This window comes from Cornus florida, unplaced genomic scaffold (genome assembly GCF_030987335.1).
Source record: "Cornus florida cultivar Cherokee Brave unplaced genomic scaffold, ASM3098733v1 CherokeeBrave_3.0.0_Hap2_Chr01, whole genome shotgun sequence".
NCBI lineage: Eukaryota > Viridiplantae > Streptophyta > Magnoliopsida > Cornales > Cornaceae > Cornus > Cornus florida.
The window spans coordinates 102,775,149-102,800,918 of record NW_026775571.1 but is presented as its reverse complement, the minus strand read 5'-3'; the positions used below and the strand labels follow the sequence as shown (position 1 = coordinate 102,800,918).

Genomic DNA, 25,770 nt, shown 5'->3' with positions numbered 1-25,770 from the left:
GCTAGGTGTCTCCTCCAGTGTGGCAGCGCCATGAAAATGAGTTCCTGTTCACTTTCTCCCCAAACACCAAACCCTTTTTTGTTTTAACGGTAACTTCTGGGAGAAGTTATTGTAGCAGTAATAGTTTCTTTTAAGGATCGGTTTGTTTATTATTATGTAACACTTTTTCATGTTGATTTTATTTTATTTTTTCGTGCTTGGTAAAGGTTTTAAAAATATTTTTGATATCCGGTTTAAAAAATATTATTAAATTACAATTGAAATTATTATTTGGGTAATTGATTATTCAATTTTTCTCTTATTATTAATTGGTCCAATTATTTTTATACCAATAATAATAATTATTTGATAGAAAATATAAAAAAATAATCAATTGATTTTTTTTTTTATTTTAAAAATTGATAAGGAAACCGAAACAAATCTATCTACCATGAAATGCAACAAGTGAGTTTTTTTTTTCTTTTTTTTTCACCACTTCACACGTTACTTTTTAAAGTTTTTGAAAATAATATTACAGGTTAATCTAGTAAAAATGACAAAAAAAATATAATAATAAAAATAAATTGAAGAAACCAAAAATAAGAAATTGTATGATTGTTGTTAAATAATAGATTGGTCTCGTGTCTCTTGCTCTACAATAGGTATTGGGCTTATTGGTTTTTCTTTTAACCGTTGTTTTGTTTCTGGTCACTATAACAAATGTTAAAGGCCTCATATCTTTTTCTCTCTAAAAACTCTCTTTATTAAAGGGTTTCTTTCTTTCACACATAATGGATCGAAACAAGAGTGTAGTGTCAGTTCTCAGTCCGTAACTTAAGTTTCAACACATTATTTTAAATTAGAAATAATACTGTTAAAATTAAAAATAATGATATTAAAATTAAATTGTGTTTCAACCTAAGTCAAGGGCAAGAGCCAAAAAAATTGTAAAATCTAAGTCACACATAATGGATCAAAGCAAGAGGCGTAGTGTTAGTTCTGGTTTTGTGACTTAAGTTTCAACACATTATTTCAAATTAGAAATAATAATGTTAAAATTAAAAATAATAATATTAAAATTAAATTTAATTGTGTTGAGCACAACTAAGCATGGTGTTTTGCACTCCACAATCCAGACTCTGATAAATATATATATATATATATATATATATATATATATATATATATGAGGTATTTCAAAGTCGCGACTGACAGACGCAAAAAAAATAATCAACACAACACAACGGCTCATGTTAGTACAGTATGTGCTATTTCATGTGCAGCAACTAACCTTGTACCAAAAAACAATCAGCAATTTAAAAAAAAAAAAAATGGCAAAATATTAAAAACAATTTTTTTCTGCCCACAAAAGTTTTACCAGAGCCCAATTTATTGATTTCCGTTGAGTTGGCCTTAATAATTGTTTTTTGAAAATAGTTCTAAGTTTATTTATTTATTTATTTATTTATTTCAAGTACAATTATACGACATCACTTTCTTCTGAATTCAATTAATCAAATTCAAATAATCAAATATTTATGTTCACAAAAGTTGCATTTTTCTTTATTAACTTATATATTCATCTTCATCCAATCAACTCAAAATACAAAACACTCGTTTAAAAATACTTCTCTCAAAAACTTTAAAGCCATCTCTCTCTGGCTCTTGATTTTTGTGCATATATATTGTAAATAGGATTAATACGAATTATACCACAAATTTTTTTATATAACTTAACAATTAATTAACTTAATAACTTACCATTTAATGAACTTAAATTTAATATAAGTCAAAACTATGTTATATGGATTATAATACCCCCGATTCCCGAATGCTGGTTGGCCAGGCCCACGCCCGAATACCCGAGGATATCAACACAAATTGATAATAAACAAACACAGAGTACAAAAGAATAAAGAAGAATAAATAAAATACTGACAAGAAACTAAAATGATAATCTAATAATAAACCTCAGAATATATTTTCATGAATTAATAAACTCTTCTGATACAACTGATCCTCTAAAATACAAATCGGGAATCCATACTGTGTGGACTCCTAGAAAATCCAAACTAAACAAATGACAGCAATAACTGTTTAAATCAGGAAACTGAATCATAAAGGAACTCCTATGTAGCATCGGAAGAATGAAGTAGACTGATCCCCGCTCAGCACGAACACCCTTTACTCCTGACGAACATCTGAAAAATAATGGTGGGTCAGGCCCACAAACAAGTTCTACTCAACTACAGTCCAAGCAGAGATCCGATACACGTATACATCCTAATCAATCCAATAGTAACTAGTAGTCCGTATATATATATATACACACTAAAGGAACCTCACTAGACTATAGGGTTGTCTCAACCTGAATAGTAGGCAACATGCAAAACGCACATATAGTAGGCATGAGTACCTAGACCTACCAAGGTACACAACTACACTATATCTAGCTACACATCCCTGGCGATATACGCACCCTAACCCCTGATCCTGAGACTCAAGCTCATATCATGGCACCATACTTATATATATATAATCTAGTAACCATCATATTCAGTATAAATTAATCCTCCATAAGTCATTCAATTTGTTCAGCTGACCTGACTTGAATATAAGTAGGACTTAACATTTTAGTTAATCCATTCCCTTATATAATAAATTAATCCTCCATAAGTCATTCAACTTGTTCAGCTGACCTGACTTGAATATAAGTAGGACTTAACATTTTAGTCAATCCATTCCCTTATATAAAATAGGTAGGACTTAACTGATAAGTTAATCCGTCCCTAGAATGCCACCGTCCTATACCGGTGCATTAAACCACACAATCCAACAATTAATGTAACGATTATGGAAATACATTAAACAATTCAGAAATAACTATGATAATATGATATCAAGTTATCACAAAATAGGAATGACTTATTATTTATTTAAACTTCCTATATCATATGTTCTACATTAACTGATTCTTATACATATGATGATATTTTATTATACCGTCAAATAAGCATTCTCCATATCCAATTCATCCTACACATTTAATCTCAATTGCTAAAACATATTAAAAGATTAAATTCATTCATTTGTTTAAAACATTCAAATAGTAAGCATCATTATGATTGAGTCTATTTAAATTTATTTAAACCCAAACTTAGTTCCTATTTAATATTCAGGAATCCTACGCATGTTTCTACGTTCCATCATTCCACAGATATGAAAAATACATAATTTAAACATGTAAAAATTCACACCGGAAATCAAATCAAAATCATGCATTTATCAATTCATAACATTAGAACAGATTTGAACAAAATTCATAAAACCTATGTTCTAATCCAATTAAACATGCATAATAATTTAATTTTATGTGTTTAATAAATTCTGGAATTTCCTAGGCATGTACAGAAATACGAATCAAAGGTTAAACTTCTTCTTCCTTGATCTTCTCTACAGGGTTTTTCTCCTCCTTCCTTCCTTTTCCTCCTTTCTTCCTTTTCCTTCTTCCTTCTTCCTTCTTTAACTCTCTCTCTCTAGAATATATCACGTGAATATTTCTAACCCCCTTTTACAACCTATAGCTATATATTTATATGCTAAATAAAATAACCCTAATCCTTTTCCCAATTCACGTCAACTTAAAAAAAAAAAATATTAAAATATTAAAAAGGTAAGTAAAATATGTTACGTATATAATTTATGTATATCTTTATTAAATAAATAAATTATACACATTCCATTTTTTATTAATGGATTATCCAATAATACTGAAGTTACCATAATATTATAAAGTAACTTAAAACATAATACGTATCAAATCTATGTATATTTTTATTAGTTAAATATAAAACATATACATCAGATAAAATATTACTACCCAGGTTACCATAAAAGTAATTAATCAATTAATTTCCTTTTTATATATATTAAAAAGGTAAGTAAAATATGTTACGTATATAATTTATGTATATCTTTATTAAATAAATAAATTATACACATTCCATTATTTATTAATGGATTATCCAATAATACTTAAGTTACCATAATATTATAAAGTAACTTAAAACATAACACGTATCAAATCTACGTATATTTTTATTATTTAAATATAAAACGTATACATCAGATTAAATATTACTACCCAAGTTACCATAGAAGTAATTAATAAATTACTTTCCTTTTTATATATGTATATAATATATATCTATATATATACATACACAACTATCCAAGGGTAATAATCCATATACATCCAACCTCCTATCCAAGTAGTCCATGGGACCCAATTGGTTGGTCCATTACTACTGACCATAACCATAAAAGAAAAATAAAAGAAAATAATAATAAAAAATATATATTTAATTTACAATTAATCAAAATACCATTTAAGCACATAATCTAATTAAACAATTAACACATAGACAAATACAAATAATACATAGACACGTAATCAAATAATCAAGTAATACCTAATTTAATTAAACACATAAGTAATTAGTCAAATAATCAATTAAATAATTAAAAATACAATTAAAACAATAAATAAATACCGAGACTATCCTTTTAAAATTAAAGTTATTACATGGATCATATTCAAATTGTCAAGTTAAAACAAGTTGTAAGCTTAACGCTTTCATTTAAACGAAAAGCTTATTAAAACCTAAAAAGTAATAAATTTGAAGCATAACTCCAAGGGAAAAGTAATTAAATGTATGTAATTGAACATTATTATTTGTTAGAATATATATATTTTTTTTTTGGTATATATATATTTAATATTTAACTTTCATTAAAAATGACAACATAATTTTTTATTGACTTGTTAGTACATCATATACCAATTCATGAAGTACTAAGGATATTAATTATAAGTCTAAATAATTTGAAAATTAAGTTTAAAAAATGAGGACTGATAATTTTTTTTTTTTTTCTCAAAGAATTTGTATTAAAATGGCTTAATTACATTCTCTCTTTCATGAAGAAAAACATTGACTCTCAAAAAAAAAAAAAAAAAAAAAGAAAAAAGAAGAAGAAAGAGTCATGGTGAAAATAGGATATAACTAAAGTCATATAAAGCGGAAGTGAGGGAGGGAACACTGACGAAATTTAATTCACACAGAGTGAGAATAAGAGCGAGAGTGCGTGGAGAACGTGAGAGCAAAAACACGCTCGAAGTGTAAGAACTAGCGACACCCGTTAAAAAAAATTCTATGACTTAGAGTATAATTATGATTCAAATTATGCCATGTACATTTCAACGTGATAGAAAATCTAAATATTATTTCAAATAAAAAAAATAAGTCTGTTATGAGATCATCATTCTTCAATTATTTGATTGAGATAATGTAAACATATGACATCGTTTATTCTTCAATTCGATTTAAATAAATATGCACATTATGCAATGTTCTAGAACTCCATCCACCCTATATATATATATATATATATATATATATATATATATATATATACCAAATTCATCCGTGAGAAACAAAATATTTGTCAAAGTGCTTCATTCAGCTTTGACAGAAATTTGGATGACCGTGTTAAAGAAAATAATTGCTTCCAGATTCCTTACACTTTCCTTGCATGTAAAGAAGAATCTCGTCGTATTGCATTTTATGATATTGAAAAATATACCAGAATGAGAAAAGATAGAAAATCAACCCATTTTCATTGAAGTCAACTTTATTTCCAATTGGTTAATTAATTTTGAAATGATCCAATGATGTTAAGACACGTCAGTTTTAGAAGGTTCCTCATTACATATTCAGAAAAATATATATATATTGCCGTCCATGTCACACATATGTTTTGAAAGAAAACACGGTTTCGCAAATTATGTAAAAATAATTATAAACATATTTTTGAAGAAATAAACATGTACTCAAAGTTATATGCATCAATCTCTTAATTTCACAAATTATATGAAATCTTTGACTCACCTCCCCAAGGGTTGATAAATTTGATAATTCGGCTCATTGTACGAAGTTAAGTGTCTTAAAATGGACATTATTTTGGGACCGAGGTATTATTAATTAAAATAGTAAGCAACAAATCTAAAAGATCGGATTTCCTAGACTAAAATTTACACACGTTGAACCTGCACACATCTTATCTGATACTTTTTTTTTTTTTTTTGAAGTATTTCTCTCAGTGAATCTTACTAAAACATGAGACATAAATTTAATTGATGTACTTAACTTGGAGTGATTAGATTCATTTGGAGTTTACTAGGATCTAAAAAAGGTTGACTAGTTATTTTCATTAGAGTAAGAAAAGAAAAGAAAAAAAAAAATTATTACGTATAAATGGCGCTAATAAACTATTTTTATTATTTGATGGATTTAAATTCTCATAATTTCGAAAAAAATGAATACATGAAAAAACACTGTTTATCTTTGCTGAGGTACCACTTTTGAGCACATATGTACCACTTTTTCTGCATGCATGTACCACTTTTTGTGTTGTACAAAAAAGTGGTACTTATGTGAATAAAAATGGTACCTCTATACCTAAAACAAAAATGGTACCTGATGTATAAAAAGTGGTACCTCCGTGCACAAAAAATGGAATCTATGTGCCCAAAAGTGATACCTCAATAAGGGTAAATAGTATTTTTTCATATCCACATCAGTATTTTGGTCAATTTCATTTTTTCAAAACTATAAGACTTTGAATCCATTAAGAGCATCTTCAATGTAAAATGTTATATTTTCATGTCAAATCTATATTTTGAGAGGAACTACATTGTCAAAATGTTATATTTTTACAATTTTGCTCTAATGGTGCATTTTATCCAAAATGTTATTTTTTTATATAACAATCATTCCATATTTTGAGAGCCTATTGGGATACCTTATTTTCATTTTAACAACTTTTGACAATCTCAAAATATGAGAGCGCTTTTGAAAGAGCCCATTGGAGTACTTGTTTTTATTCACTTGTTATATTTTGAGTTTGAGAGGCCATTTGAGAGCTGTTATATTTGAAAATACATTTAAGAATTTCAAAATATGAGAGGTCTTTTGAGAGAATTGGAGTGGCCTTATTTTCATCCACCTATTATATTTTGAGTTCGAAAGCCTATTTAAGAGGCCATTGGAGATATTCTAAATAATAAATATGAGTCATTATTACCATTTATCTGTGCTAATCCCCAAAAAAAAAATAATAATAAAATAAAGTAAAACTTACACATTTTGTTCCGTATGCTTGTCGTTATACAGTTTGAATGCATAAGATTCTCCGTATATTTCTTGGTAACCAAGGCAATTTCCCGATAAAAAAAATTCACCAAGCCAAAGAATAAAAGAGCTTTAAATTTCACGAGTCTCATTCACGAAACACGTGTACGGCCCATGTTCCAGAATCTTCGGCACTATAGTTCAAGGGGGTTTAATGCACTTTACCCTAATTTATTTACTAAATATTATATTATTTAAATAAGAAAAACAATACAAGTCTCATCCTGACCAAAATTTCTAAATAATCTCTTAGTCCACAAAATAGTAAATTAATAGATAGTTATTACATAAACCAAATATTTAAAGTATGGAGAAAAATGTTCAAATAACTCTAATTACTTGAAAATCATGAGGTTGATATGGTAAGAACTGTTAGAAGTTAGATTAGTATATGTATAGAGTCAAACTTGACATTCCAAAATCTATTGAAGGCACTAACTCACTATCCATCAAAATTAATCTCTCAACCGTCCACTATAAGAATATCGTTTTCCAAGTGAAACATCATGAGTGCACTAACTCAATGGGCTATCGTGGCATCTGCTGTTAGGTTTTATGTTGAAATGACTTATTTGTTCATAATAATTGAAACTAACAGGACAAGGATATATTATATTCAAGATTATAACACATTAAATTAATAGGGTAGAAACCATACCAGTTGAACTGTTCAACCTAACGCAACACGATTACTTAAATAGATTAATTGTGTCGAATTGTTTTCGATCTGAATTCGATTAAGATGAACCTAAACTCGCTTATCTCGTATGTGTCGCAGTTTCTCTTACTACAAATCTATTTGTAGTGAATACAACATTTAGAAGTTACTTTTCAACTAATTAAAAAGTATATTATGTTTGGTATTATTTTAAAAACTGAATATAGAGTTTAAGGTGTTAAAGTTTTAAGTAATAATTGTAAATTGAAAATTTTAAAATATTTAATTAAATAAACATTTAATTTATTCATAATTAAGAATTAAATTGAATAATCAATCAGCACTTAGTTGATAAGTCAAAATTTGAACCAATTATGGCATGTTAATAATTTAATAAATTTACTAGTCAATTATGAACAGTGTTGAGCTCTACTGTTCTTACACTGGATCATGTGAACGTGTCTAGCCGTATATGTTGAGTACTCATTAACGCTTTAATGAATGAAAGGTGGGGGGATTTTGGACTTTGCACAAAGTATATATATATATATTAGATTACAAGTGTTTTGTGTTTGAATACAGGCGTTTGAATCTCTCTCAGGTCTCAACTGACCCAAAAACGAATTACTAGCATAGGTGACATAAAGTTTCGTGAAAGAAAGAGCGTGATAGCGACAGAATTAAATTATAAATTTAAATGAAAGTGAAAACACACTTGAAGCGTAATAGCGATACTTATTAAAAAGAATTATGTGACTTAGAACATGAATTGAAATTACATTAGAATGAAATTACATTAGAAAGACTGTAATAAAATCATGGTGATATGGGGAAGGGTTGAAATTGAAAGAGAAATTGGAAATTGAGCCTTGCATTAGCCCCCAAAAATGAAATGTTTAGTAACAATAAGATAGGTATATTTTTATTGCATTAATGAACCCATTTGCCTTTCCAGTGTGAGCTAGTGTTTAGGAGGAGGGACCTGCCCTGTTCTAGGGGCACGTATCCGGCGGGGCCTCCTTCTTGCCGGCATGAACCAGTGCCCTGTCACTTGTCAGTGTGTGTAGGTGTGTGTGTTGGTTCAGCAGTACTGGGCTCACTGATTACTGGTGCCTCCTCCAGTATGCCAGGGCCATGAAAATGAGTTCCTGTTCACTTTCTCCCCAAACACCAAACCCTTTTTTGTTTTAACGGTAACTTCCGGGAGATGTTATTGTAGCAGTAATAGTTTTTTTTAGGATCGGTTTGTTTATTATTATGTAACACTTTTTCATGTTGATTTTATTTTATTTTTTCGTGTTTAGTAAAGGTTTTGAAAAAAAATTTTAAAAAATATTTTTGATTTTCGGCTTTTAAAAATATTTTTAAATTTAAATTAAAATTATTATTTGGGTAATTGATTATTTAATTTTTCTCTTATTATCAAATTGGTCCAATTATTTTTATACCAACAATAATAATTATTTGACAAAAAATATAAAAAAATAATCAATTGATTTAAAAAAAAAAAAATTGATAAACTAACCGAAACAAATCTATCTACCATCGAATGCAACGAGTGAGATTTTTTTTTTTTTTTTTACCACTTTATGCATCACTTTTTATAGTTTTAGAAAGTAATATTACATGTTAATCCAGTAATGATGACAAAAAAATATAATAATAAAAACAAATTGAAGAAACCAAAAATAAGAAATTGTATGATTTTTTGTTCAATAATAGATTGGTCTCGTGTCTCTCACTCTACAATAGGTATTGGGCTTACTGGTTTTTCTCTTAATCGTTGTTTTGTTTCTGGTTACTATAGTACATGTTAAAGGCCTCATATCTTTCTCTCTCTAAAAACTCTCTCTTTATTAAAGGGTTTCTTTCTTTCACACATAATGGATCGAAACAAGAGCGTAGTGTTAGTTCTCATTCCGTAACTTAAGTTTCAACACATTATTTCAAATTAGAAATAATAATGTGAAAATAAAAAATAATAATATTAAAATTAAATTGTGTTTCAACCTAAGTCACGAGCAAGAGCGAAAAAAATGGCAAAATCTAAGTCACACATAATGGATCAAAGCAAGTGCGTAGTGTTAGTTCTAGTTCTGTGACTCAAGTTTCAACACATTATTTCAACTTAGAAATAAAAATGCTAAAATTAAAAATAATAATATTAAAATTAAATTTAACTGTGTTGAGCACAACTAAGCATGGTGTTTTGTACTCCACATGATGCAGACTCTGATAATATATATATATATATATATATACAGCGAGAGAGAGAGAGAGAGAGGTATTTCAAAGTTGCGATTCACATGTGGCATCCTGTACACAATTTCTGGAGTCAACACAACACAACGGCTCGTATTAGTACAGTATGTGCTATTTCATGTGCAGCTACTAACCTTGTACAAAAAAACAGTCAGTATTTAAAAAAAAAAAAAAATGGAAAAATATTTAAAACAATTTTTTTCTGCCCACAAAAGTTTTACCAGAGCCCAATTTATTGATTTCCGTTGAGTTGGCCTTAATAACTGTTTTTTGAAAATAGTTCTAAGTTTTTATTTTTTTTTTTTATTTTTTTTTCAAGTACAATTGTAGGACGTCACTTTCTTCTGAATTCAATTAATCAAATTCAAATAATCAAATATTTATGTTCACAAAAGTTGCATTTTTCTTTATTAACTTATATATTCATCTTCATCCAATCAACTCAAAATACAAAACACTCGTTTAAAAATACTTCTCTCAAAAACTTTAAAGCCATCTCTCTCTGGCTCTTGATTTTTGTGCATATATATGTAAATAGGATTAATACGAATTATACCACAAAATTTTTATATAACTTAACAATTAATTAACTTAATAACTTACCATTTAATGAACTTAAATTTAATATAAGTCAAAACTATGTTATATGGATCATATTCAAATTGTCAAGTTAAAACAATTTGTAAGCTTAACGCTTTCATTTAAACGAAAAGCTTATTAAAACCTAAAAAGTAATAAATTTGAAGCATAACTCTAAGGGAAAAGTAATTAAATGCATGTAATTGAACATTATTATTTTTTAGAATGTAATTTTTTTTTTTTTTGGTATATATATATTTAATATTTAACTTTCATTAAAAATGACAAACTAATTTTTTATTGAATTGTTAATAGATCATATACCAATTCATGAAATACTAAGGATATTAATTATAAGTCTAAATAATTTGAAAATTAACTTTAAAAAATGAGGACTGATATATTTTTTTTTTCTCAAAGAATTTGTATTAAAATGGCTTAATTACATTCTCTCTTTCATGAAGAAAAACATTGACTCTCAAAAAAAATAAAAAATAAAAAAAGAAAAGAAAAGAAACAAAAGAAGAAGAAGAAGAAGAAGAAGTCACGGTTAAAATAGGATATAACTAAAGTTACATAAGGCGGAAGTGAGAGAGGGAACATTGACAAAATTTAAATCACACATGGTGAGAATAAGAGCGAGAGTGCGTGAAGAACGTGAGAACAAAAACACGTTCGAAGCGTAAGAACTAACGACACTCGTTAAAAAAAATTGTATGATAATTATGATTCAAATTATGCCATGTAAACTTCAACGTGATAGAAAATCTAAATATTATTTCAAATAAAAAAATAAGTCTGTTATGAGATCATCATGTCTTCAATTATTTGATTGAGATAATGTAAACATATGACATCGTTTATTCTTCAATTCGATTTAAATAAATATGCACATTATGCAATGTTCTAGAACTCCGCCCAACCTTTATATATATATATATATATTATATACACCAAATTCATCCATGAGAAACAAAATATTTGTCAAAGTGCTTCATTCAGCTTTGACAGAAATTTGGATGACCGTGTTAAAGAAAATAATTGCTCCCAGATTCCTTACACTTTCCTTGCATGTAAAGAAGAATCTCGTCGTATTGCATTTTATGATATTGAAAAATATACCAGAATGAGAAAAGATAGAAAATCAACCCATTTTCATTGAAGTCAACTTTATTTCCAATTGGTTAATTAATTTTGAAATGATCCAATGATGTTAAGACACGTCAGTTTTAGAAGGTTCCTCATTAAATATTCAGAAAAAATATATATATCGCCGTCCATGCCATACATATGTTTGGGGAAAAAAACACGGTTTCGCAAATTATGTAAAAATAATTATAAACATATTTTTGAAGAAATAAACATGTACGCAAAGTTATATGCATCAATCTCTTAATTTCACAAATTATATGAAATCTTTGACTCACCTCCTCAAGGGTTGATAAATTTGATAATTCGGCTCATTTTACAAAGTTAAATGTCCTAAAATGGACATTATTTTGGGACCGAGGTATTATTAATTAAAATAGTAATTATTAATTAAAATAGTAAGCAACAAATCTAAAAGATCGGATAAAATAAAATTTCCTAGACTAAAATTTATACACTTTGAACCTGCACACATCTTATCTGATTTTTTTTTTTTTGAAGTATTTCTCTCAGTGAATCTTACTAAAACATGAGACATAAATTTAATTGATGTACTTAACTTGGAGTGATTAGATTCATTTGGAGTTTACTAGGATCTAAAAATGGTTGACTAGTTATTTTCATTAGAATAAGAAAAGAAAAGAAAAAAAAAATTTATTACGTATAAATGGTGCTAATAAACTATTTTTATTATTTGATGGATTCAAATTTTCATAATTTCGAAAAAAATGAACACATGAAAAAACAATGTTTAACTTTACTGAGGTATCACTTTTGGGCACATATGTACCACTTTTTCTGCATCCATGTACCACTTTTTGTGTTGTATAAAAAAATGATACTTATGTGAATAAAAGTGGTACCTTTATACCTAAACCAAAAATAGTACCTAATGTATAAAAAGTGGTACCTCCGTGCACAAAAAATGGAATCTATGTGTCTGAAAGTGATACCTCAGTAAGGGTAAACTGTGTTTTTTCATATCAACGTCAGCATTTTGGTCAATTTTATTTTTTCGAAACTATAAGACTTTGACTCCATTAAAAGTATCTTCAATGCAAAATGTTATATTTTCCTGTTAAATCTATATTTTGAGAAGAGTTACATTGTCAAAATGCTACATTTTTATAATTATGCTCCAATGGTGCATTTTATCCAAAATACTATTTTTTTACACAACAACCATTCCATATTTTGAGAGCCCATTGAAATGCCTTATTCATTAAGTGCCTATTTTTATTCACTTGTTTTCTTTTGAGTTTGAGAGGCCATTTAAGAGATACTATATTTGAAAATATATTTAAGAATCTCATAATATGAGAGGTCTTTTGAGAGAATTGGAGTAGCCGTATTTTTATCCACCTATTATATTTTGAGTTCGAGAGCCTATTTAAGAGACCATCGAAGATACTCTAAATAATAAATATGAGTCATTATTACCATTTATCTGTACTAAAGCCCAAAAAAATAATAAATAATAAATAAAACTTACACATTTTGTTCTGCACGCTTGTCGTTATACAGTTTGAATGCATAAAATTCTCCGTATATTTCTTGGTAACCAAGGCAATTTCCCGATAAAAAATTCACCAAGCCAAAGAATAAAAGAGCTTTAAATTTCACGAGTCTCATTCACGAAACACGTGTACGGCCCATGTTCCAGAATATTCGGCACCATATACATTTCTAAATTTAAAAACGCGTACAATGTATCAGACTCTCTCTCTCTCTCTAAATATATATATACAGTGTTTGTATATATATATATATATATATATGATATATGTCACACATCCCAAGGCCAAAAATCCCCGAAATATAGCGACACCAGCGAAGCACACACGTCACCTAATCGTCCCAAAACCATAATACAATATTTTGCATACATAATACATAGGACTCTATGTAATATTGTAATGTAACATTCAATTGTCTGTAATAGATATTGTCTCTTTCTTACAACATTAGAAATGACTTGGAAGATTATCACCAGATCGATCCTATCCCACGACACCACCGTTGCAGTCAACGCATGGTATTAAATTCGGATACAAAACCATATCACAATCACGGACCTCACGGTGAGATTGTAAGAATCTGAAAATTTTATTATTTTTTAATAATTATTATAATTATCTTGTGTTCCAAATTCGTTTCGAAAACCCTAGAAAAGTCCCCCAAATTTCGATTCACGCGCAAATCCCAATATATAATACACACAGGAACGAACGAGCTGGTTCTGGAAATCGGGACTCGTCTCTGTAACTTGGGCGTTACGACTACGATCTTCTTTCTGTGAGGTAAAAGCTCGAACACCTGACCTACACGAATTAAATTACTGTAATGCTTTGCATATGTGTGCATAGATTATTCGCAAATGTATATAATATTATTTAATCTGATGCTTTTGCTTTAAGTTTCCGATAAAGATGACTGTTTTAACGACTTTGATGTTTGGGTTTTGCAAGGGATTGTGAGGTAGAAACTGAATCGTTTGTTTTCTAGCTACAGAAACAGGTGACTGTTGTAGAATTGACCAGAGTTTGTTGAATCGTTGGGTTTCGCTTGTGGTTTGGGGAATTAGTTGTTTGCGGGTTTGTCTATTTGCTACCAGAATTTCCTGTGCAATTTTGCTTTATCACCTGATTTGATGCGATTCGGGCAATAAAGGGTTTTTAATTTCGTTGAAGTTGGAATTTTCAGTGGGAAAAGTGGGGTTTGGGAATTGAATTGTTGGGTTTGTGTGTGCAAGGAAGTTGATTAAGAATATTGTGTTGTGGGTGAACTTTGGAATAGATTAGGATTTGATGTTTTGAACAGTTGGAATACACATAGGAAACGTAGGACTTTTGACTGCTCTGGTCATTTGGTTTGATTTTGGCTATAGAATCTTGAGAAATTGGTTTACTACTAATTTCTTTGGAAAATTGGCAAATACAGGACGTGCTTGAGAGTTTATATTCTGGGTAATTCATAAGGTTCTGACCTCCTCCCCAATAGAAGAAGAAGAATTAAAGGCTTCTTTGGGATTTTGATGATATTTAAAATCTCAAGGGTGCCCTTGTGAATCTATTCAGTGTGATCTGAGGATAAAACTTGTTAACTTGTTTGGAATTGAAAGACTTGAGTTGGGGATTTAAGGGTTTGCCGACTCATTTGTGGGTCCTGAACATTTACAAGGAGATCTGGTTGATGATTTGTTCGTGGTTTCTGAGTTCTTGTAAGGATTTGATTCTATGATGGATGAAACTCAATGCAGTTCAAATGCACTTCCTCCTTTCCTCACAAAGACATATGAGATGGTAGATGATCCTTCCACAGACTCCATTGTCTCCTGGAGTCAGAGTAATTGTAGCTTTATCGTGTGGAATCCACCAGAATTCGCAAGACAGTTGCTGCCCAAATTCTTCAAGCACAATAACTTTGCCAGCTTTATCAGACAGCTCAATACATATGTAAGTCAACTGAGTACTTCCAAAACAATTCTGTATCTCTTATTTACTCTGTATAAATTTCCTCTTGATTATTCTTGCTTGGTTTTCCTTCTTTGACCAGGGTTTTAGGAAAATTGATCCGGAACTATGGGAATTTGCAAATGACGATTTTATTAGAGGCCAGCCACACCTTTTGAAGAACATCCACAGACGCAAGCCAGTTCATAGTCATTCCCTACAGAATCAGCAAGGACAAGGAACTTCTTCATCTTCATTGACTGAATCAGAAAGACAGAGTTATCGGGGCAACATTGAGAGGCTGAAATGTGATAAGGAGTCACTTATGTTGGAGTTGCAGATACATAAACAGGAGCAGGAAAGAATTGATACGCAAATGCAGGTTTTGACTGAGGGTTTGCGACATGTGGAACATCGTCAAAAAAATATGTTATCCTCTTTGGCTCAAACCTTGCGAAAACCTGAGCTAGCCTTGAATCTAATGCCACAATCAGAAATCCATGAAAGAAGGAGGAGGTTGCCTAGAGGGAGTTGCTTCCATGATGAGGCCTGCATTGAAGGTAACCAGACGGGAACTTCCCAAATTGTGGCTAAAGAAAATTTGAATGCTTCCTCTGCGTTGCTGTTAGATACAGAATCATTTGAGCAGTTGGAGTCCTCCCTGATATTTTGGGAAAATATTATACATGATGCTTGTCAATCTTACATGCAACATAATTCATCCCCGGAGTTGGTTGAGTCTACAAGTTGTGCAGATAGCCCAACTATTTCTTACACACAGCTAAATGTGGATGTTGGCTCTAAAACTGTGATAGATGTGAACTCCGAGCCTGCTGCAGCTGTTGTTTCTGAGGTTGCTGTTTCAGAAGAACAAGTAGTTGGGACTGCAGCTACTACTCCAACCGGGGTCAATGATGTGTTTTGGGAACAGTTCCTGACAGAGAATCCTGGTTCAACTGATGCAACAGAGGTGCAGTCAGAAAGGAAAGATTTTGATGGCAGAAAGAATGAAAGCAAATCCATTGATGGAAAGTTTTGGTGGAATATGAGGAGTATCAATAACCTTGCGGAACAATTGGGGCAGCTTACTCCAGCAGAGAGAACTTGATGTTAGTTGTTTTCCTATAGTTATATTAGCTTTTGATTCATTAGTTACTGGGTGTAAATTTACAAGTTTTACTATAATTATATTAGCTTTTGATTCATTACTTACTGGGTGTAAATTTACATGTTTACTATAATTATATTACCTTTTGGTTCATTAGTTAGTGGGTGTAAATTTTCAGATTGGTTTGATCTGGCAATAAAATAGGCTTTTTGTGTTTTTGTTTCATCATCTTCGGGCATATCACGTGTTTTGTCAGCCACACTCATCATTCATCAGCACTAGATTTATCATGATTTTTTTTTTTTTATCAAACTTATGCAAAGTCTATCTTGGTTCTCCCTCATTTAATAGGGAACTACCATAGTTTATGTTTTGTGCACGAGATTTTCCTTTTGGCCTATTCTAGTGTCAGCATTGTATATGTCAACTTACAGAAACGGACATCCACGCAAACTATATGATAAATCTATGCATAGTTTTGTCGCTGCCAGTGTTGAGCAGTTAAAAATGTCAATTTTAGATAATTTACAATTTTATACAATTATATTTTTGAATCCTGTTGCCTTGGTGAATCAATCATGACATTTCCAAGCGCGTATCGGTGACGTTTTAACTTAAAATACTTGCTGTTTAGTTATTTGCTACATAGATGAAGCGCAATGGTAAAAGGTAAGTTCAAATCCTTAGAGCAAGTACCTTGTAAATGGCTTAACTTGTCTTGGCGTAACATACACTGATTATGTTTTGTACCATGAACGTTTTAAACAGGCATTCTTGGAAGAATATATATATATAAAAAATTCTGCGCATCATTTTTGGTCTAGTTTTAGGGTTGGCTTAGCTAACTTCACTGTGCCCCTATGGAGACTTGTAACCTTGCACTTTGGGAGATGAGAGGGTATAGCATTGGGTTACGATCCTTGATGTATCTTCTTTTATGTGACATGCAAAGTATCGGTTTTTGTTTCTTTGGACCCCCAAACAGTTTGGACTTGAGCATTGTTAGTGGTGGAACCATCAGGAATAACGAATTATGTCAACTAAAGTTATTATAGAATAGATTGGGGGATCCTAGAAGGGCATTCATGGATTTAGGTGGAAGAAATTCTCCTCATTTTTTGCTGTCATGTAATCATGTGTTTTGACAATATGGAGTGAGTGATATAATTTGTTTCTGACTTTTAACAACTCATGTATATGTGCCACTGCTGTCATTGTCTTCTTTCTTACTCCTATTAGCAAGGTTGTCACGATTACGTAGGATCGTTGGAGGGTCCGTAGAATAATCGGAGTGGTAGAATTGGATTGAGAATCATTAAATTGTACCAAACTAGCTTATCAGTGAGTGGACGTTGGTTAGAGTACATGCATGTTGTTTTTCTATGGTACCTTTTTTCTGTTGATCCCTATCATCTTAGAAAAAGCTAACATGATATATATCACTCTCTTGATTGGAATCTCTTAGCTTTGTCTTGACATCTACAAATTTCGAGATCTTTTTCAATTCAGTCATCGATAAAGAGAGTTTATGACTCTTGTCAATTGCGCAATCTAGTTTTAGGGTTGGCTTTGGATGATTAGAAGAGGCTTAAGAACTCGTGAGAACAATGGCACTGGAAGAAGCTCCATTGCAGAAATCAAGGAAATGTGGAATTGGCAGAATGTGTAGCCAGGATGCTCTTGGAGATGGATCCTCAAGGTAGTGCTGGTTATCTTGAACCCTTCTATCGAGAGATTACTCCGCTCCTTGGTACATAATTTGATAGCCTATTTAAATAACGACTTTGAAGATATACTACAAAAGCATATGATAAAATTATATATATTCATGATTCTTTCTGGTTTAACATTCCCATTGTAGAATTCATACAATTTGCTTCTACAAGTACCCTTAGATTTGAGACTAAAATTGTAACTTACTATAAATAGTAGCATCATACTGGTATAGCATATCATTACAAGTTGATATAGATGGAAGAGTACATATTAGCAACCGGGTGCATTCTGAAAATCAGGCACGAAATATACCTGGTTCAGCTCGAACCAAACCTGCCGAAAGACTTTGATTATGAGGTCATGATATTGATCAGAATTCAATGTCAGATAACAAGCCAGGAGTTCTTCAAGCTCTTCTGCCTGTCTGATCCCTTTTTCCGTGATCATTTGAACCATCGAATCTCGGAAGTCCTGTTGCGGATCAAACGAGCATTTTACCACAGCAAAGCTATCAAAGGTTGTTCTCTCTTCAACTTCTCCACCCTTTGTTTTCTTCTTCATCATCTTGATCTTTGCTTTCTTCATGTCTTCTAGGGCTTTGATTTTGCATTCGACCCTCGCCGCTGTTCTCGGCGAATAAGCTCTGACTTTGCCGTTCTGTTTTGTTCTTCTCTGCGGTTTCCTGCTTATGTACACAGAGTCTCTCCCTCTCTCACCTTTAGACCCAAGTTCTTTGACCTTCATGTCCTTCAAGTTTTGCCACTCTCGACTCTTTTCTTTGGACTGTCCATTAGTTTCCTTCAAAGTCAGAGCTTCAAATACACAATCTTCTTCAATTGTGCTCACATTAGATTTTCTTGATTTTCTTAAATCAGAAGCTATTGACTGTTGTTGATGATGATGATCACTTTCGATTGCTTGAATTTTCACAGCTTTTCTCCTTGGTATTTTGAGTTCTTTCACCGCTCTTTCTTTTGCTCCTCTGTTAGGTGTGACAATTTCATGTGAAACCTCCACGTTCCGAGGCAATTCTCTCCTCTTCCTTCCATCTGAGACCATGTCACTGAACTTGTAAATCTCTCCTCTTCCTGCCATTTCCATAGCAATGGAGTTGCAATTCTCACAGCTCGAAAAGGGGAGTTTAAGCTCATCATCAGAATCATACCGGACGGATTTCAATCCAACTCCACTCTTCTCCCCCTGAAGCAGCCTGTCCTCTCCGAACGAAAGCCTCCAATACGAGTCCTCATCCCCACAGTAGAATCTGCCATCCTTCCAGCTTGCAGCAGGCCATGGCGATGAACTACCGGACTCCGGATTCAGTTTCCCTTTTCCTTTCCGGTTTTCCTTTGTGTGTTTGTGCTGAGAAATGCCACCCATTTGCTTCAACTTTGACAACCAAGAAATGGGAAAGGCATGAGAAATGGAGGTAGACCGAGACGGTGAAGGAGACATAGAAGGTTTCTTTCTTCCCCATTTCATCATTGTAAGCTAGTCTTGTTTTTTCTTTTCCTTCTGGGTTTTTTGAGTAATTGTTTGTGTTTGAAGGTCAGAAATTGCAGAGAAAAAGATGATAAAAGACTGAAATGAGTAGTAATTGAGGTGGGAAGAAACAGTTAAGGGACAGTTAGGGTGTGTTATTGAGAACGTGGGCTTCATATATACTATATTGGTTTGTGACTGTTTTTTTCAAAAGATAGGCCCGCCTTAAATCTTGTGACCACTTGCCCACTTTTTTCTACTTTTTAGTTTGTACTTGCTTTGGAGAGTAGTTGTTCTTAGTTGTGGGGACCCCATGGTCCTCCAGCTAATCAAGGATTTTCTTTTTCTCTCAATTTATTTTCCTCTTTATTATTATTATTATTATTATTTTTAAATGGCAATTAGTACTATGGAATTCCACAAAGACTCTCACCTCACTACTTGTGAAAGTTTGGAGTTCGAATCTCCTTGAAATCACTGTGAGAGAAAATTTTCGGTCTGGTAATTGACGGTTGCATATAAGACTAGGGTCTGATACCATCATCGAATCAAAAAAAAAAAAAAAAAGAATTAAGAAACATTTCTTTTCTTTCCTGTTATTCTAAATACGGCTTTGATATTTATTTGAGTACACGATTATTTATAATATTTTGTATAATTTAACTTTGTATGTGTTATGATTAAGGGGGTGATCTGAGTTCATATGGGAGGTCCAAGAAGTTCACTTTCTGGTTCTCAAATTTCTTTTTCTGAACAAAATCATTTTGGTTTCTTTATTTTCTTTAGCTTTTACTTTTTACTTACTAGAATATGATCTTTTCTTTGGTCAAAAGTAGGGTGTCCGTCCATAGCAGTTTTGTGGACTTGGGCCTCAAATTAGTTTGAGATGGGCTTAATTTGGCTGACTCTGCCTAGTCTTTGAGGCCCAAAATCTTTTAAAGACTGCATTGGCCATGTGGTCTAAATATCAGACGTGGGGAACAATGTTAGGGTTATTTAAGGGTAATGCACCCTAGAAGCCCAAGACATGGCCCATTCTGAATTTGGAAATAAAATCTACCTAGTTGTCAACTAAACAGCCCAATGGTTTGTAATTGGACCAATTGGTTCTTTGGCCCCACTTTTCAGTGATTATAATTTTCTATTTAGGCCTTTTTCAATTATTTTTTCTTTTTCAAGTGTGTTATTTTTTTTATTTTTTTTTTATTTTTTGGGATGTTTGAGAATGGTATAGGTTGAAGTTGAAGCCCACGTCTTCGGGCAGTGCGTGAAAGAATTTGTCTGAGTAAGTTTTTTTTACATCCAAACAAATGAATTGTAGCTTGTTTCTTCATCTTCTTCATTTTTTTTTTATTTTTTTGGTATATTTTAAACTCAAATAGAGATGTGGTATCGACACTTCATGTTCCTACACTTCTCCACTGATTATTTTTATTTGTCGAAAGAAATGACCAGATTTTTCTCAAAGTTGGAGTGTAAGTTTGAGTGCTTTTATCATTTTCTCTTCCATTCAATTTTGCATCATCTGTTAGTATATCAATTTGTAACAACAAATGCAATTTATCAATTCTCAGACTCTCAGAATTCTCTCCAAGATGCATGAGCCAACGCCCAAAAAAAAAAAAAAAAAACTCCAGAAGCAGAAGTCCAAGTTGAACCAAAAGAAGAACACACTATAGATTGTGTGACGTTCCACGTTGCATGGGAGAGAAGAGAAGATTGCCTCGAATAGAAGTTACGAACAGTTATAAGGGGATGTGGGGTCGAGAATGGAAAGGCATTTTGAAAAGCGTGACCTAAACAGGAAGCATGTTGATGTTGGTATCATACATTAGTGCATATAATATTTGTTTAGTTGATAGATTTAGTGATTAAAATGTAGTTCTTCTGGAATTCACATCTGCAAATTGGGGCCTGCTGTCTAGCTGGTCAGTCGTACACTGTAAAACAAATAAAAAGAATCCAAGGCAAAGGAAAGAGATAAGAAACTAGTACTTTTATTATGAACGTACCAAGTTACCAACCATCATCAATTCTCAAACTGGCTTTGCAAGTTTTCCACTTTAAATAGCTCCAACAACCACCATTTTCAAAAAAAACAACAGTACATAATTATTCACCAAGTTAATGGCCTCTGTGGCCATATTAGAGAGATCTTGCATTCATGCTAATTTGACAAAGTAGCTGCTTTGTGGTGAAGGCATGCCCCACCATACATCACAACCACCAAACTGTTAATTAAAGGTTGACGATACTGCTTCTAGTGGAACAATCAAGAACTCAAGACTAATGAGAATTATAACACCCACAAAATTTTCTTTGATATAAGCCAATGACATCACGCAAGGTCACCGTACCAAGAGCGTCCAGTGACCTGTACTCCGCAGTTCACTAAGGAGGGCTGAGATCAACGATTAGTGAGTTGATCTCAAACCGCTCCTGGTGGAATATTCGAGAAGATGATTACCTATATGAATGCAACTTTAGCACCCTGATATGGTGCTCATGTTTTTCATGCTTGGACGACTCCATTCATACTTCACATCAATATTTGAAAGAACAATTCTTCCAATCTTCCACCACTCGCATAAACAAGCTCAGAGCAATGGTTTGTCTCCAGCCTATTGTAGATATACACACATATATATTATAAAAATCAAGCAGTTTACTTCAAATTCTGATATATGATTTGATATGTAAGTATGATAAACTAAACGATCGTTATTAGTGCATAAAAGACATAAATTTCCCTTCTGAATTTCCCCAGATACTGGACAACATATCGTTTTGGTAGAACTGTCATATAGACGATAAAGAGGGGAAGGAGGAGCATTTAAATCCAAGGGGTTCAATCTTCAAAATGATGCAACTTGTGGCAAGATGAAACAAGAAATTCCATCGCAACACAACAATGATTCAAGGATTTCAACAGTTTGTTGTTTTTCAAAGATTATACCATTACTCTTTTGCTCTATTTAACATCAAATTTTCCATTGGAGAGAACATGCCTAACATATTTGGCGCAAGACAATAAAAAATACGATAGAGGCTAATAATTCTAAGTGTTGCATGTACCAATGCGGCCTTATAACTTGGATTTAGGAAAATTATACATCAGTTCCGAAATCTGCTACCAGGTAAAGACAAATAACTCTAGCAACAGCATTCTAATAACAGGTGTAAATAGAGAAAAGAGTCCCTTTACTTGCCTCAAGTGTGTCAAATTACAGGAGATCAAAACATAAATCAGAAGACAAATTTCAGCTCGTTTTCTCAAGGATCACTTAGTATGTCACTTTATTTATACATGAAGAACCGAAAGAGAAAAAAAATAAATAAATCCCTGCATCAATTTCAATAGTATTCAAGTATCAAACAATTGGGAAAATAGTTTCCTAAAGAACCAGTTTTTTTGCATATAACTATTTCATATGCTAATTATAAGATAATTGGACATCACATATAAAGATTAGCAGCTCAAAGCTCTCATCATTGTTTCCAAACACAGCAATTTTGGTGTTCCTATTAATTTTTGCTCATCTATATTTTTCAATAAAAGAATTTGTGACTGTAACCAACAAAAATGAAACATTATGGATACAGGGCAATAAAACAACTGGATATTGCCGCTATAAAACAGGCACTGAAATGGACATTGGCACGGAAACATCACCAGCAAAGCTTGTATCCCTATTTGTAGCAGAGTTGCCTGCAAAGGCATACCCCACACCAAAATGCATGTAAGAATTCTCACACCTTTGGAACACTCTTGCGAGTGATGCTGCCTTTCTCCTTGCCCTCTTTGTTCCTGTGAAGAGCAAAGTCTGAAGCAGACCGGCCAATGCTGGTGCCTTCACCACCCTCTCAGTTGCAGGCGCCCCACCAGTCCGACAAAACTCAAGCAATGCTGCAACTGCATTTTCTTTCCCTCTTGGAGTCCCACAACGCATCATTCCTATCAATCCTGCCACTGCCATTTCCTCATTCCCCACTGCTTCTGCCCCAGTCGGCTGCCTAACAATCAAGGCCAGTGCGCCTGCTGCTTCCTCTGCAACACCCTCAACTCCCAAAGCTCCCACCAATGCTGTTACAGCACCTGAATCTATCATTCTAACACAATTATCTGCGTGGGTGGATAGGTTAAATAGGGCTGTAACTGCATCCTTTTTACCTCTCGGTGTCCCCTCTCTCAGCAATCCTGCCAGGGCTTCAACTGCTCCATCCTCGTCTGCTATTCTCTTCTTATAGTCATGTACCGCAGAGAGGCTAAACAATGTTGCTGCAGCATTTTCCCTTGCCTCGGTTGTATGCCCAAATCTAAGCACTTTCACAATAGATTCTAAACACCCTTCTTCATCCATAATTCGGCTTTTGTTCTTGTCATAAATCGATAGGTTAAGCATTGCAGTCACAGAATTCTCTTGTGCAACAGTATTTGGAGATGAAAGCAGCCCTTTCAGATGAGGAATTGCTCCAGCTTCTGCAATGTAAGCACGGTTTTCTCTTCCAGTTTTTGCTAACAAACGGATCTCTCGGGCAGCAATAGTTTTTGCACCCGGCGACCCATTAGCTAGCTGTTGAATGAGAAGTGCTGCTGTAGCTTTATTAGCTCCAATTGCAGCCTTGCTCACAGAAGGCATAACAATACTTTCAGCAGATGATTCGCCACTCTCTGGCGGGTCAAGGGTTATTCCATGAGCAGTGCACCACTGTACAATCAAATTCCTTAAAGCCCGATTAGGCACAAGCCGGCTGTGAACAAGCATCTGCCCTGTCTTTGGGCAAGTGCAATGCCCTTCTTCCATCCACCTTGATATGGAAGCTCGATCATAAGTCTGCCCTGTTGAAATAATCACTGGGTCTAACATCAAATCCAATGATATAGGACAGCAAAAGTCCTTCGGAACAGTAATAAATGTATCTGCAATTTCTTGAGTTATCAACCTTTTTCTCGGCCTCCTATGTTTCCCAATTCCAAATTCCACTTCATCCTCCTCAAATCCAAAGAGCAAGAACCTACAATACCGAGTTAGTGCCACAAACCCATTAAGCACCGAAACAGTCGGCTCAATATCTCCCCCATGATTCACAATCTGCTCCTCCAAAAACTCAATTTCAACCCTGCAACTCTTCGCACCTCGAATTCCCAATCTTTCGATGAAAAACGAATACAATTCCACCGGATCAGGAACTCGCCCGTTCTCAAATTCATTAAGAAATGAAAATAATTTTATTCTCAATGTCTCATCATTTCTATCAATGAACAATTTGGCCCGTCTCGATTGCTTTTGTAACAATTCAATTTGTTCTGTAATATCGTCACTCAAATTGAGCTCTTTTATTGGGAAAACATCCAAAAGCGTATACGTTTCTTGATTAAGATCATGAAAATGCCCCGAAATCGAATGGTTCTGAAGTAAAAGCCATAACTTACTTGAGTGCGAGCAGTAATCGAGAAGTATCTTCGAGCGATACAACAACAGATAAAGCTCCTTCAGGCAGAGAATGGCCGTCGGAGGCAAAATCGAACCGGAGTCACGAAGGCACTCCAATAGAACAACGAACACCTCGATCTTCCGAATCAGACACCGCGAATTCTTGCGCTGAAACGGCAACGCCTTGCCGGAGAACGACGAGATCAACTCCGTCGTGACCGCCGCTAGGGTTTCAACGAGCGAAACGTCGTCGAGATCCACCGGTGCCAGGAACGCCTCCAGAGACGGCGACCTCCTCCGCCGGAGAGACGAGAATATCGCAGCTGATGCCATTCAAATTCCAAACTCTCTCTCTCTCTCTCTCTCTCTAAATATATGTATATGAATAGATATATGTATATGTTTCTCTCTCTAGAATCTATATTTCTCCTCCTTTTTATCACCAGATCCGTCAACACAAATCTCCCCACTTTCTGCAACTTGTAATTTGTCGACGAAGAGGAAATGAAATTCTTTTTTCCCAAACAACCAGAATCTCGTTTTTATTAATACAACTTTAAACAGACGGAATTGAAATTCCGCGTATGACTGATTTTCCAATACTGGTTCTCTCTCTAATCTCTGTTTGGAATTTTCTTTGCAAACTTCGTGAAAATGACTTCCTTTTTCCTTTCCCCTCCTTTTCTTAGCTTTGACGGAT

The 25,770-nt window shown here is 32.9% G+C and overlaps 3 protein-coding genes across 7 annotated transcripts; 1 reads left to right on the top strand and 2 right to left on the bottom strand.

Moving 5' to 3' along the window:
• The first annotated feature begins 13,704 nt into the window (after positions 1–13,704).
• On the top strand, positions 13,705–16,662 carry LOC132310294 (heat stress transcription factor A-4a). Of its 5 annotated transcripts, XM_059808510.1 has the most exons (4): positions 13,705–13,966; positions 14,100–14,177; positions 14,389–15,332; positions 15,433–16,662. In XM_059808510.1, exons 3-4 carry the CDS (start codon positions 15,114–15,116, stop codon positions 16,435–16,437), a joined length of 1,224 nt encoding a protein of 407 aa, XP_059664493.1. In that variant the 5' UTR covers positions 13,705–13,966; positions 14,100–14,177; positions 14,389–15,113; the 3' UTR covers positions 16,438–16,662. The 5 variants fall into 5 exon arrangements, with proteins under 5 accessions (XP_059664493.1, XP_059664471.1, XP_059664479.1 ...); XM_059808488.1 differs by having other exon boundaries at positions 13,705–13,958; positions 14,100–15,332; XM_059808496.1 differs by having other exon boundaries at positions 13,705–14,177.
• A 1,609-nt stretch (positions 16,663–18,271) lies between these two features.
• On the bottom strand, positions 18,272–19,812 carry LOC132310282 (transcription repressor OFP5). The gene has a single exon (XM_059808473.1). The coding sequence runs from the start codon at positions 19,636–19,638 to the stop codon at positions 18,424–18,426; it is 1,215 nt and encodes a 404-aa protein (XP_059664456.1). The 5' UTR covers positions 19,639–19,812; the 3' UTR covers positions 18,272–18,423.
• Positions 19,813–22,806: 2,994 nt separating this feature from the next.
• LOC132310271 (U-box domain-containing protein 17) lies at positions 22,807–25,770 on the bottom strand. The gene has a single exon (XM_059808465.1). The coding sequence runs from the start codon at positions 25,401–25,403 to the stop codon at positions 23,265–23,267; it is 2,139 nt and encodes a 712-aa protein (XP_059664448.1). The 5' UTR covers positions 25,404–25,770; the 3' UTR covers positions 22,807–23,264.

What these genes read in the sequence shown, in the direction of transcription:
- LOC132310282 (XM_059808473.1), bottom strand. Translation starts at nt 19,638, where the DNA reads ATGATGAAATGGGGAAGAAAGAAACCTTCTATGTCTCCTTCACCGTCT.
- LOC132310271 (XM_059808465.1), bottom strand. Translation starts at nt 25,403, where the DNA reads ATGGCATCAGCTGCGATATTCTCGTCTCTCCGGCGGAGGAGGTCGCCG.
- LOC132310294 (XM_059808488.1), top strand. Translation starts at nt 15,114, where the DNA reads ATGATGGATGAAACTCAATGCAGTTCAAATGCACTTCCTCCTTTCCTC. An exon ending in TCAGACAGCTCAATACATAT is followed by an intron (nt 15,333 to 15,432) that starts GTAAGTCAACTG and finishes TTCTTTGACCAG; the next exon opens with GGTTTTAGGAAAATTGATCC.